The sequence below is a fragment of the Mauremys reevesii genome, linkage group 1 (assembly GCF_016161935.1).
Source record: "Mauremys reevesii isolate NIE-2019 linkage group 1, ASM1616193v1, whole genome shotgun sequence".
NCBI classification, from domain to species: domain Eukaryota; kingdom Metazoa; phylum Chordata; order Testudines; family Geoemydidae; genus Mauremys; species Mauremys reevesii.
The window spans coordinates 277,649,830-277,664,301 of NC_052623.1; the positions used below are offsets into that span (position 1 = coordinate 277,649,830).

At 38.6% G+C, this 14,472-nt stretch overlaps 1 protein-coding gene across 13 annotated transcripts in view; it reads right to left on the reverse strand.

Annotated features, from left to right (window-relative positions):
* Positions 1-14,472, reverse strand: part of CFAP54 (cilia and flagella associated protein 54) — a 223,036-nt gene that overhangs the window by 61,318 nt on the left and 147,246 nt on the right. For all 13 annotated transcript variants that reach the window (XR_005592555.1, XR_005592556.1, XM_039519521.1 and 10 more), the window contains 8 exons: positions 11,140-11,356; positions 9,981-10,072; positions 6,718-6,887; positions 4,606-4,708; positions 3,187-3,325; positions 1,739-1,896; positions 1,370-1,555; positions 499-625 (listed from right to left, as the gene is read on the reverse strand). Coding sequence is in view for 11 of the 13 variants with exons in the window: in XM_039519521.1 (XP_039375455.1) it covers positions 499-625; positions 1,370-1,555; positions 1,739-1,896; positions 3,187-3,325; positions 4,606-4,708; positions 6,718-6,887; positions 9,981-10,072; positions 11,140-11,356 (1,192 nt within the window). In the remaining 2 variants the exon portion in view is untranslated. The remainder of the gene's footprint in view (positions 1-498; positions 626-1,369; positions 1,556-1,738; positions 1,897-3,186; positions 3,326-4,605; positions 4,709-6,717; positions 6,888-9,980; positions 10,073-11,139; positions 11,357-14,472) is intronic.

Consider the following 14,472-nt stretch of genomic DNA (forward strand, 5'->3'; position numbering starts at 1 on the left):
TGTATATATATAGGGTATATATATAGGGTGACCAGACAGCAAATGTGAAAAATTGGGACAGCAGTGGGGGGTAATAGGAGCTTATATAAGAAAAAGACCAAAAAATCAGGACTGTCCCTATAAAATTGGGACATCTAGTCACCCTATATACATAACACTCTGAAAAGCAAAATAAATGGATACGTGAATGCAAATTATATGGAATATAGTAACATGCATTATATAAAACTATAATGTTTATGTAAAAATCATATTTTTAAAATGTTTATGCTTGTTGTAATAGTTGTACCTTGTCTGTATAGTTGTTTTGGTATTTGCAATGACTGTATCCCATCTACTGAAGATTTCAGAAGGAAAAATTTTCCTTACATTTTTACCATTACTTAATGAAAAATTGATGTAATTCATACACCTCTGGTACTATTTCAGTTAATCTGATATTAGTTTTCAACTATTCATCAGACACATTACTGCAACAATATATTTGATTTTTCTTACCAATTCTCATTTTGACTTTTGCCAGTAAATTGATAGCTGGCAAGTAATTATTTTTTAAAGGAACCACTGGACTTGTCAATGCAGGGTCTTCTGTGTGCTGTTCGATTGGTTCTCCAAGGGCAAAAATCTAGTAGAAATTTATTTTACAAAGATAATTATACACAACAATACAATCCATATGATCCATTTTATATACATCTAGGCTGCAATTCTGCCCTTTGAATGTATACAAGGGTCTGCCCTCACAGATCCAAAGCCCCACTGACTGACTTTGTTATGTCTTATGAAAGAGCACTGAAAAAGGGCTTAATATTCCTGAACTGCTGAATTAACACCGAGCATCTTCTCCATTGAGAAGAAAGTTCCTCTAAGTTGGGACTTCAAATTGTATCCCAGATGGGACAGACACAAGGTCAACGAGCTCATGATCTGGTTTACAAGTCTCAGGATAAGGGTTCCAGAAGAAAAATTCACTCACACCAGAAAGTCATCAAAAAACAGAACCTCTGACATCTTAGTTCTGGAAATGGAATGCTGTTACTGTCAGATTTGAGAAAAGAACTTGAAGCCAATGAGAGACTGTCTCACAATAATATAAATTCATGTGCCAAAACTGCAAGCACTGACATAGGGGGAGACAAGGCAATTGGGAACTGCAGTTATGCAGGCTGTAAAACTATTCAGGTTAGCAAGTTCCACAGGTGGAATTCTAAGAGGACAGAGTGGTCCATTTCATTCTTGATCATCTAGGTTTGGGGACATAACAATTTAATAGTTGCTAAAATAGCTTCCGGAGTATGTCACAAATGAGAAGAGTATGAGGAGTTTGCAAATTGCATGAAACTAACATAAATCACCAACCTATCCTCACCTGTTTAATAGTAAATTTGTGAGCCAGAATTAACAAGTATAATCGTTCGATTGCAGAAGAGTGATGCTCTGTGTCCTCATCTGTTTGTGTTGTCAATATGTCTGCCAGCAGAAGCATACTTTTCACTAGTGTTAAAGAAGCCATAGGGGAAATAAATGGCTTTTCTTGAAGTAAATTGATTATATCCTATTTAAACACAGATAAAATAAACCAATTTAACCAATGTCATTGTTTGTTTATAAAGACACAGATAAAATGAAAAAGTATGTTTATATTCACATTATCTAAGAGGTATTAACTATTTCAGGATTATTTTGTCCTGGCAAAAAAACAAAAAAATTAACAACTGTTCTTTGTTTGCATTCAAACCTGCAGAAGAAGCTTAATGCCAGTCATAGGGCGCCTTTCTTGCAGGTCCAGTATAACCGCTTGCACCATCACTTCAGCCTGTGTCTCAATGTCACTGAAGGCCTCTGCTTCTATTATTACTTCATTTATTAGACTTGAACAATCAGTCATGTCATTTTCTAAAAGAAAGAAGGGGATTAATAATAAAAATAAGATTAAAAATGATTTTACAATACCTTTCTCTTACACACTTAAAGGTCGCATATACTCTGAAAAATGACTATAAAAGTGATATAATGGGCTTCCATGTTTATTGTGTTTCAATGATTTCTATATCAAATATGTTCAATTTCCAAGAAAAAATGGTTTGTTTTCAAATTGTCAGCATTGCCAACACACAGAAATTGGGTTCTTTTCTTCTGAGGCATCAATACAAGTAATGAAGATTCTGCAAGCCTGAGGATACTTTCCAATTACACTATTGTAATTGCTCAACTCCACTATTGTCTTCAAAATCTTCTGTCAGTTACAACTTTGAAACTCAGTTAACCTTCATAGGGGCTGCACAGGTGCAATTTAGAGCAGCGTTGGCCTGCCAGTCTATGTGAGTAGAGATGATACTCACACCAGAAAGACCACAGCTTCAGAGCCCTTGTTAAGCTTGTAGGACTTCAAGTAGGAAAAACATCAGCTCAGTTTACAACTAAAAAAATTCAGTCTGGAATCAATGAGACACAATAAATGTTCCTGTTTTACAGTCACCTTTCAGAGTGGAAGTAGAACACATAATTATATATAAATTATAAATACATAATTTTAACACATATTTTAATTTGTACATTTATACACAATGCAATATAGTTAACACCAGTACATAACTGTGTAACTGATGAAATATTAACTAACAATCTTATGTACAAAAAAAATTCCCTAGCAATTTTGTGCAATTAGTGGCATAAAGTATTTTTATACTGTCATGCTCAAATGCTTGGAAATAAAAGAAACGGGAACAGAACATTTCCATTTATGGGAGATATATAAAGTCAGCACAGCAGAGGAGTATTTGAGGTTTGTTCAAAATAGAGATATGTAGCAGTAATAAATTTTAAAAATTAAGTGTGACTATTTAACTTAATTGCTTTAAAGCACATCAATTTTTTTATTACGTACTTGATTTTTCAGAAGGTAATGAGCATTAAATGAGCCTTCTTTGATTTAATGGCTTATACTTTATAAACTACAGGGAAAGACCAAATTCAGCAATAGAATATTTTCTTGGCTGTATTGTCTGAATTCAGTATAAACAGTTGTTTATTGATAGTTCTAACATTAATGTTTTTATTATTTGTACTGTAGTAGAGATTGGGATAAGAGGACCATTATGCTGGGCACTATACAGACACCCAAGAACATATGGTCCCTTCCTAAAGAGCTTACAATCTAAAACACTAAAGCAAAGACAACAGTACCTTTCATATCACCAATGCCACGGATCTGTGCTGTTAGTGCAGTCACTAATGCCATGCGACATCTCAGCCACAGACGTATGTTCATATGTTCTCGTGCTATTACATTGCAAGGCAGCTGAGTACTGTCTACATAAGAATCCTGGTCATATTTCCAAAATCAATAAAAAAGTTATTCTGTGAATAAACTACTTTAATACAAACAATGCAGTGTTAAGTTTAGGTATTTGTTAGTATAATATAAATCAAAATAATACAAATATTTAAAAAATAGCATAGTTATACTTAAAAGTTTATTCAGTTTGGCTCAATCATTTTTATTACAGATGTCAGTTTATGATTTATTAAGTTAAAACCCGATGAAATAATGAAATCTACAATGAAAATTAAACTGTAGTAATGTGAGAACAAATAAATACGTAATATGTGTAGAATATGTGCCGGTGATGAGCACATGATAAATTCAAGGACCATGTGATAAAGAGCATTTGTTATATACTTTTGATCACCTCATCTGCACTCTGCCCACTACTCCACTGAGACTAATTCTAACATTTCAAATGTCTAAGGCACCTCAAGCAGTTGTCTTCCAAAACAAAACCTACCACAGAGAGTTCAGGTTCCCAAGCGAACCTTCTATACCACCTCCAATCCATTACAAGTAGCTTTTCTGAGACACAGTTCTGCAGCCCAGATATCAATAGCTTGTGCCATCAGAACACAAGAGATGAGCATGGCCAGAGTTTGCCGTTTAGCCAGTATCACAATTATATACTTCAGCTCACATTCTGCTTTTAGTAACAACCATTCAAAATAAATGGCTTGCATGTTTGCAACCAATGAAGAAAATTAGCTACAAGGCTGGATTCTGACCTTAGAAATTAGGAGAACCGATCAGACACTTTACTAATTTTAGATGTCAGTGGTGATGTGTACTTCTCGGTCAGGCTTTATAGTGAAATGCTCTTACTCAATACATTTGCTCAGACAATTTACGTATAGTAAAGTCAATCACGTATTTATTATATAGCATCCAAAAGTGTGTGAAGAGGTTTGAAGTTCAAATCTATATTTTACAGTATAAAAGAAAATCCTGGATTTTTATACTCTTGCATTTATAATTGCATTTATAATACTCCCACAGCATATTAACTTCTATGATGGCAATTAAAAGTCAACATTTAACAACAGTAACCATACAGAGTTAGCAGATATACCAGACCTCTCTTATACTAAGACTAAAAGTAAATTTAATACCTCAGATACCACTGCTTAATAGCTGTAGATAAATGCATTAGTGGCGATCACCGCACTAGCATTTCTAAAAGAGGTTCAGCAGCGTGCTTAATTTGACATTTTGATGCAAGACTTTACATATAAGCAAACAATAATTTAAAAAGTAGAATCTGTATCAGTACATACTTGATGCTCTGTTTGCTGCATATTTAACTGAATATGTGGAACATTCTTCCTGAAAATGTTTGCATCCTGAAGAAGTCGAATTGCAGAGAAAGCTAAAGCAGCACTAATAGGGAACATATTGTTAAACAACAAAAATTATGTACCATTTTATGCTTTCATGTAATCTTTCTGATGTCTAGACCATTTCAGATTGTGAACCAGCAGTTATAGACTAGATTTTGCTTAATTAATACAAAAAAGTGTATCTATAACATATATTGAATGTACAAAAACAACAAGGAGTCCGGTGGCACCTTACAGACTAACAGATTTATTTGGGCATAAGCTTCTGTGGGTAAAAAACCCACTTCTTCAGGTGCAGAAGTGGGTTTTTACCCAAGAAAGCTTATGCCCAAATAAACCTGTTAGTCTTTAAGGTGCCTCCGGACTCCTTGTTGTTTTTGTGGATACAGACTAACACGGCTACCCCTCTGATACTGAATTTACAGGAGATGCAATTAAATGGGAGGGAATACTGAAGAGTATTTCTACAAAGAGACACAACCCACTACAAAGAAACATAAGAGTGTGTAAGCCAATGGGCAGAGTCACCAACCAAGTTAGTTAAAATAAAACCCAAACTCTAAAGTTCAGTTTCACATCTCTTTCCTCAGGGTCAATTTTATAAACAAACAGCATATGCAAAAAGATTTAAAGTAAGAAAAACCTGTTAATAGAGGCTGTCCCACTTTCAGCATGCTAGGAAAGGAGAGGACACACCCTTCTTCCTTGGTACCCATTTGTAACTATACTTCACGCTTTTGCCAAGTCCCTGTGGAGAGGCTTCTCTCTTTCCAAGATTGAATCAAGAGACTTCCGTTACATAGTCTCCAGTAAGCAATCACATGGTATTTGGAAGTTGTTCTTTAATATAAAGGGGCTATAACAGGCACACTGAGAAGCACATACATGCAACCCAAGGCCCAGTGTTCTATTAACCACAGTACTGTGAACACCAAGTGTTCAAAAATCATCAGTCAGCCATCCCCACTCCCACCCCACCCCGACATCATGAGATTGGGTTGAAAATAATAAATGATGGGCTTTTTTTCTTTGCCTTCTGGTTTCTGAGACTGGAGGGTGCACTTGGGTTACATTTTCAAGATTTTCCTTGCAACCACAAGGGCAATAAACTTCATTTTTAAAAAACATAAAAACTGGGATTCTTGCGCAACCTCTTGTTCTAGCAGTTAGGGCATTAGGAAAAAATATGAGTGTTGTCAACACTCTAATTAAACAGTGTTCTTTGAAAAAGAGAGGACTTACCAGCTACACTGATATTTTATGACTGAAAACTAATCTCCAATAATTGCAGATATAGATGGAAATCCACATTTTGTCAAAAGAATGAAGGTATTTTCAGGACAGAAAAATGTTTGGGAAACTGATCTAGTGGGAAAATCTTTTCTAACAAAAGCTCTTGAGCAAAACATAGGGCCCATCCTCCAGAGAATGTGCTCCTTGTAACAGCTGTCTCCAACTTTCTACTGAATCAGAGTTCCAAGCAACAGTGTCACATGTGTCATTACACCATATGAGTTAGATGTATTTTTCCAGCCTTCCCATCTTTCACCACATTTCTGAAATCTTATTGCTTTTCTGTGATATTGCACAGAAACATATCCTCTGAACGATGCAAAGTATTTCCAGGCTACTATAACTTAAAAGGCAAAAGCCCCAACTTCTTGGGGAGTGATAAGCTCCCAGCAATGGGTTGGCTGGGGGGTCTGGATGGAAAAAATGGGGGTAGACTTGCGGAAGCCCCCAGGTCGATATTGAGATGATCATGGAGTTACCTGCACTGTACACTTTTATCTGCCAGGTAATTCCAAACATCTAATAATAAAGTTGCAGCCTAATTAAAATCATATCAAATGTCTCCTGTCCTTCTTTCGGTATAGACAGGCAATTATTGTTGTTACTTCGGGTAGCTTTTAAGGTTTGAAATATATGAGTATCTTTGAAACCAAAGAGGATTGTAGGGTTTATTTGGGGTTTTTTTTGTTTGTTTGTTTGTTTTTTTAATCTTACATTCAGCAAGCTGCAATGTATTCTGGCTATGATGGTATTTACCTGAAAGCAGTTTGATGTCTCTGCTGAGAAATAACTGCAAGCTGAAGCTTGGCCTCAATAACAGTCTCTAATTCTACAGCAGAACAGTGAGAAATCTTCCCATCATATTCAGTCTGTATGTTGGCTACAAGAGAGTTAAGCCTTTCTTCAGTTTCTGTCAATAAAATCCCCTAAGAGAAGAACATCACAACATCATGTAATTTCAAGAAATAATACAAATAATAGAAAGTTGCTTAAAAAGTTCTCTGTTATTGTCCAGGACTTCCCATACTTTGAAATAGGCCAACATGAATACAAGGCACTATTTCTGTAAGCAAGATTATTATTTTAATCTGGTTTTAAACTCGAAGAACAGGAAGTAGCACTGCATACTAAACTGGTAATATTGTAATTTATGACTCTAAGCACAGTACACCAGAAGATATAGTACTGTGTATCTTAATAAAATACAACTAGAAATAATTCAATTAAACATTTTTCATTACTATCTTTATATCATAGTTACAGTTCAGGATTCAGTAATTTTCAACTGTAAATAAAATAATAAAAGAGCATTTGTTCATATCAAAAGAAACCTATTATTTTCTAAATATAACCTCATTATAATTAATGAGTACAGTATATATACTGAAAGCCCCTGAGTAGTTTGCAGGCCCTCAGATTCACATTAAGTAAAGCTGCAGGAGACCTTGGAAAAACCAGATCAGAAAGAAATTTCACTTTAAACTAAAACTTGTCAACCTCAGGACTCAAGGAAGAGTTTAGTTAAAAGTCATAGGAACATGTCATGCCATCCGTTTTTAAGCAGAACTCCACAATGACCTCAAAAGGTTTCTCTTAAAAATCCATGGTATGATAGGGCTCAACGGAAACATCAGAAGTGTCAAACCTATATTATGCCTCTCAAGTGATTTGCAGTCTTTAAAAGAAGAGCACTCTTCCAACTTGTTTAAATATTATATGTGGCATGTTTTCAAGTATGGAGCAGCATAGTATTACTTTCTAGTTGCCAACTAAGCAACATAGGAATTGCCCTACTGAATTAGACCCAAAGTTCATCTGGACCATTAGTCTGTCTCTGATAGTGGCCAATCATGTCAGAGGTAGGTGTAAGAACCCTGCAGTGAGCAAATGAGGGATAATTTGCCCTCCCACCTCTGAATGGTTAGAGATTGGGATAAACCATGATCATGAGTCTTAATATCTAAGATAAGCAATAAACAATTAGATAAGGTAATAAGCAATAGCCTGATTTCCAGGGTAAAGGGTCATGGGTAGAGGATGATTAATTTGCAAGGAGAGAACAGTCGACTGACACTAGAATGACTACTCTCTCTCAAAAAGAACAGGAGTACTTGTGGCACCTTAGAGACTAACAAATTTATTTCAGCATGAGCTCTCGTGAGCTACAGCTCACTTCTTCGGATGCATAGAATGGAACACACAGACAGGAGATATTTATACATACAGAGAACATGAAAAGGTGGAAGTATGCATACTAACAGGAAGAGTCTAATTAATTGAGATGAGCTATCATCAGCAGGAGAAAAAAAACCTTTTGAAGTGATAATTAAGATGACTCATAGAAAGTGTGAAGAGAACTTAACATAGGGAAATAGATTCAATTAGTGTAATGACCCAAGCATTCCCAGTCTCTGTTTAAGCCTGAGTTAATTGTATCTAATTTGCATATTAATTCAAGTTCAGCAGTCTCTCTTTGGAGTCTGTTTTTGAAGTTTTTTTGTTGCAAAATTGTCACCTTCAAGTCTGTCACTGAGTGGTTAGAATAAATGGACACAAATCTGACATCAAGAATCATAACATTCAAAAACCAGTGGGAGAACACTTCAACCTCTCTAACCACTCAGTGACAGACTTGAAGGTGGCAATTTTGCAGCACCCTCCAACACCCCAAACCACTCATCTCCAGCCCCACCCCAGAGTCTGCACCCCCAGCCAGAGCCCTCACACACATCCTGCACCCACATCCCCTACTCCAGCCCAGAGCCCCCTCTAACACTCTGAACCCCTCAGACCTCTCCTGTACCCCAAATACCTCATCCCTGGCCCCACATGAGAGCCCACACCCCCAGCCAGAGCCCTCACCCCCAACCCAACTGCCTGCCCTAGCCCGGAGCCCCCTCCCGCATCCTGAACCCCTCATTTCTGGTCCCATCCCAGAATCCGCACCTCCAGCCCAGAGCCCATACCTCCCCCTACACCCCAACCCCCCTGCCTCAGCCCAGAGCCCCTCCCATACTCCAAACCCCTTGGTCCCAGCCTGGAGCACCCTCCTATCCCCCAAGCCCCTCATCCCCAGCCCCATCCCAGAGTCTGTACCCTCAGCCAGAGCTATCACCCCACATCATGCCCCAACCCCCTGCCTCAGCCCAGAGCCCACTCCCATACTCCGAACCCCTCGGACCTACCCCCCAGCCCAGAGCCTCCTCCTGCACCCCAAACCCCTCATCCTGGGCCCCACCCCAGAGCCTGCACCCTCAGCCAGAACCCTCACCACCTCCTATACCCAAGCCCCCTGAGCCAGCCTGGTGAAAATGAGCACGTGAGTGAGGGTGAGGAGAGCGAGTGACGGGGTGGGGATGGAGTGAGCAGGGGTGGGGCCTTGGAGAAGGGGTGGGGCATGGGCTTGGCCTTGGAAGAGCCGTGGGGCAGGGGTGGGGCAAGGGTGTTTGGTTTTGTGTGAGTACAAAGTTAGCAACTCTAGTGGGAGCAGAAGCCCAGAGCCCAGGCTGCCCCAGCTGTAGCCGCTGGAAGGGAAATCCCCCAGACTGGCAAGAGCCACTCCAGGAGGAAGCCCCGAGCTTGGTGCCTGGTGCTGAGGCAGAAGCCGCCGGGGGTGTGGGGTGTGGAATGGAAACCTGGAGCCCAGCTCATGGGCTGCTGCTCCATGGAAGTAAGGGTGTAGAGAAGGACAATTCCTGTCCCTCCCCAGCACAGCCGGAATAGCAGCGAGGAGCCATGGGCTCCCAGCAGCAGGAGAGATCAGATTTCATGGGGGAGTGCTGATTTCACAGTCCATGACATGTTTTTCATGGCCATGAAATTGGAAGGACCCTACCTATAGCCACTAACTGCTTGGGTCACATTAGAACCAGTGACCTAGAAAGTAGAGACTCTTTAACTCATTTCCAGTTCCCTACATCATCTAGTCCCCACAGTATTATTTCTGCTACGTAGGAAATATATCATTTGATGAACAGTGAACTGTTTCCTAAGTTTAGTTTCCTAAACAACAAAATTACCTTTAGCATAGCCATATTTAATTCATCTTTGCATCTGACCAGTTGCACAATGCTGCTGCTTTGTTCCTGGTGTCTTGTAACTTCTGCATTAACTGGCAAATAAAAAATTTTAAAAGCAAAGGATAGCAATTAAATTCCAAGAAAGACTTCAAGTTACAAAGGAGCAGAGTTGACCAAATAATTCCCAATAATTTGAAGAATTTATCTTATTTTTCTATTCACTGAATATTCATGATTTTTCTCAAACACATTTCTTATTTACACTTGTTCTACCATCCTGCCAAACTTTTTACACTTCACACATCTCAGTTGCAGCTACAGGGCTCTCCGTTTAGAGATTGGGGGATTATTTTTTGGGGGAAGAGGGAGAATGTGGAAAAGCCTCCAATCCCACCAGAGCTAGCCCCATGAAGAAAAGGCCTGAGCCTGCAGCTGCCAATAAGGAAGAATATAGCAGTTAAGCATAGTTTATATATAACAAACTAAATCCAACAATCCTTGGAACAAAATAACATATATTTCTCCTCATTCTGACCATTTTGTTTGTTCCCATATCTACTTCTCTGTCATCAATTTTTTACACTGTAAGATCTTTGGGACCTGGACTATCTCTTATGTTTGGAGACGGCCCCAACATATCTTGGGAGGTTCCACAATATATATAATTAATAGTAATAAGTGAAGCATTCTGACTATAAAGGGAAAATAAGTAAGTGACCACAATGTGATCTGAAGAGTATCTTCTGGTGGGTAATTTACTACAAAGAAAATCAAAGAAAGCCAGTCATTCATCTCCCAAGATGAAAAAATAGATACTCATTTGGAAGACAGTGATCAGGAAATGTTAAAACAGTACAAAGCCCAAAAACCCATAGGATCCACCAACAATAATGTATCTATAAAAACAAGTAAGAATGAAAGGAAATTCTAAATAAAATTTAAATATGAAATTTTAACTATAAAAAATTGAAAACTTATATATTCAAACTTTCTAAAATAAAAATAAACATTTACATTTTCAGCAAGACATAATATGAATATTCTTTAAAATGCATCAGTATAATGTGTACACATGTTAAAAATGATAGAGTTATACATGAAACAAGCTGGAGAATAAAATCAGATGATAATCAGACTTTTCCACAACAATAATAATTACTTTTTATGCTTGACTCCACGATTCTGCTTGGCTTTTTTAAGCTAGTGTTATCCATAGAATAAATTGTTTTCATCACTTTTTCAGGAATACTATTTATTGTTGCCGAAAGACAAATGATAAAATGCATTTTGGCCAAAGTTAATTTATTCATGATTTGTTGATCACACATTGAAACCACAGCTGGAGGTAGACTCCAATTAAATACGTCTTCCAGTACCTACAAGCAAAGTTAATAATTCGAATTAATATGCAACTACATGCTAAACACCATATTTGAATTCAATAACAGAAATGTGTACTCCACGTCTATTAATGACATTCATGAAAATACAAATAGATATGACTCATACTAGATAATATAATATTTGTCACCATGGAGGAATGGGTGTTTTTCTTCCCTAATATAATGTCTTTCTGCCAAGTGATCGCACATGTTAGGGCCTGGCAGGTAAGTTTTCCCGCTGAAGGAGAAAGTCAATGACAGTCTGAATACTTTCTTAATTTGTTTTATTTACAAAGTATATACCTGGCCTTGAACAGAAGAAGTCACAAATAGTATACAGGTAAACCTCTATATCAGTAATCTCAGCCAAAATCCCAACTCTGCCCGAAGTCTTGATTCTTGTTAGAGAGATTAAGGCAGGGAGCAAACTCACATTATTTGCAACCCCTCAGGAAAAAAAAACCCTGCATCACAAAACTAACAATACCTTGTACTTGCTACACAACTTTGTATTTTCCACTCTACTCTCTGTAAATGCTTCCTTAATTATTACTAATAATAATTATAACTTTTTAGCACTTCATAAATTTCGAATCAGACCTCTGAAGAGAGAAGTAAGTACTATTATCACCATTTTTTAGACAGGAAACCTGACACATACAGATGTGACTTGACCAAAGCAGAAGAATGCCCATAGAATCATGGAGGCTCCATCTTAGAACTGAGTTAATCAGTTCTGATATTTATCTCTCTTGGTATTAAAACTGAACACTGTTTTCATAGTATCCAAACGAATGTATAACACTGTATGTAACAGCACCATCTGGTGACCCTTGCCATAACAATTTAATCAGCACTTCTGTATAATACATTAATTTTGAATATCATCAGATTTTCCAACCAGGGTGTGACTACATGGTTTCACTGATGTCAATGGCAAAACTCCACTTACTTTACTGGGCCTAGGATTTCACCCATGCTGTTGAGAAAGGAAAACATGAAAATATATTTCTGGTACTTACACAGCCCTCCATCAGACAATCCCAATACACTTTACAAATATCCTTTAATCATTCTTCAAGAAGATTGACTTTTAATATCCTCATTTTAGATTGGTAAACTTAGAAACAGGAAGGATAAATGGTTCCCCAAGATCACACAGAAACTAAAGGCAAGACCCAACTATAGAAACCGAAAATATTGGCTCTGTGCTCTAACCAGTAGACCAAGATGGGACATGTACTTTCAAACCATTACTCAGACAAAAGTTTGAATAAATTGAGTTAACAAAAGAGACGCCGTCAATTAAAAAATCTCGCTTCTGTCTACGAACCTACTGTTGTTACAAGTGATATGTAAACTTACTGTACATTAAAGTTTACTTATTTACATAGTGCATCGACAGAACTTTGTGTAGCATCAGTTTCACTGTTTCTCCTGTATATTCAACTGGCTGTTTCCCTCTGGATCTTGTACACAACACTAGGGAGAGAAAATGTTAAAACTCTGGAAACTAAAAGATAAGTAAATAGCTACCATGCAACTTTCACTAAAATTAGGAATGGGCAATTCATTATGTAGACTATGGATTCTGTGTCCTCCCATATTTTTCTATATATAGATTTCAGATATCCACCCTGCCATTAGAAAAACATATAAGACAGCACTGAAAGGAATAACAAAGCTAGAAGAGGTTCTGAATATAGTACCTTGAAGTATAAATAGAAGAATTAACTACATCAAATCTCAAAATAGAGCCACGGTGATCCTGTGGAGATTCTCCTGCTTTGGTCATGTCAAATCTCTGTCAGTTTTCTCATTTGATAAACTGGCAATAATAATACTAACTGTAATGTTATATGATTAAAATATGACCATGTATATTATTGTTGGTACCACTGTTATACAATCGCAACAAATCTTGTGCAAAGTATGTCATGTAAGGTGTCAATGGAAAAGTTATGATTTGTTGAATATGATTATCCTATGTATATGTGTAGTGGGATGGTTACTCCGCTCCTGCCCTGAAGGGCTTAAAACAGCCCTGGGAGAGGACTGTGGCAGGGGAAAGGCTGGGCTGATTGAGAAAGCAGCCACAACTGCAGTCAGCTTAATCAGGGCCCAGCTGGCCCTTATAAGAGTGCAGTGGGCCAGAAGCAGAGACAGTCTCTCTCTAGCTGTTGAGAGGGATGGGCCTGGCTGCCTGGGAGCTGAACAGAGTGCCTAGAGTAGAGCAGGGCTGGGGGAAGGCCAGAGGAGCTGAGGAGCTCTGGCCTGGAAACCCCCCAGGCTGTAGGCCTTGTTAAAGGCCCAGAAGGGTACTGAGGGTTGCAGAGGGCAGCCCAGGGGTAGGCCGAGGCAGCAGATCCAAACCCCACTTGCCTGTGATGATTGGCTTGTAAACGGCAGTCTGTCCCAGTGAACGGGGGCTAGATGGTGACTGGCAGTAGCCTTATACTGAGGTGGAGATAGTGGTTAGGGGTTCCCCTGAGTGGGGAAACCCAGATTGGGGGTTGCTACAATGGGGAGAACCCCTGGGTAAAGAGCACCGGGGTCCGGGAGGGACATGGGGGCCAGGGGCAGGTGAGACATCAACCGGCCTGCAGAGGGAGCTCCGAGCTGGAAAAGAGCTAATTCCCTGGACAACCAGCAGGAGATGCCGTGCCAGTGAGTCGTCGCCCCATTACAGTATGCATGTATCATATGTATCATGCATGTATTCATGAAGTTATGAATATTGACTATGTACCTGTATTTCAAATGTGTTTGCTCCTGGGTAACACCCACAAGGTGGTTTACATCCAATCTAGCCAGACCATTGTGAATGGAATATTCAAGTTGATAGCCCATCAACAAACACAATGGGCCATAGAAGAAGCTTATTCCCACCTGATGGACTTTCCTGTGGATGTTCCACTCAGAATATAGGTAATGGCCCCTGCTATGACTCATCGAAGCATGCAAGGGCATGTGACCAGCTCATGTGACTCTGGACTACATATTGTGGCTGTACTTTTCCACAACTGTGCAGAGGGCTTTGTTTGCGAGAATGAAGTTCCCAACATATGGCAGAAAGTATAAAAGGCCCAGGAAACATCTCCATTTTGGCC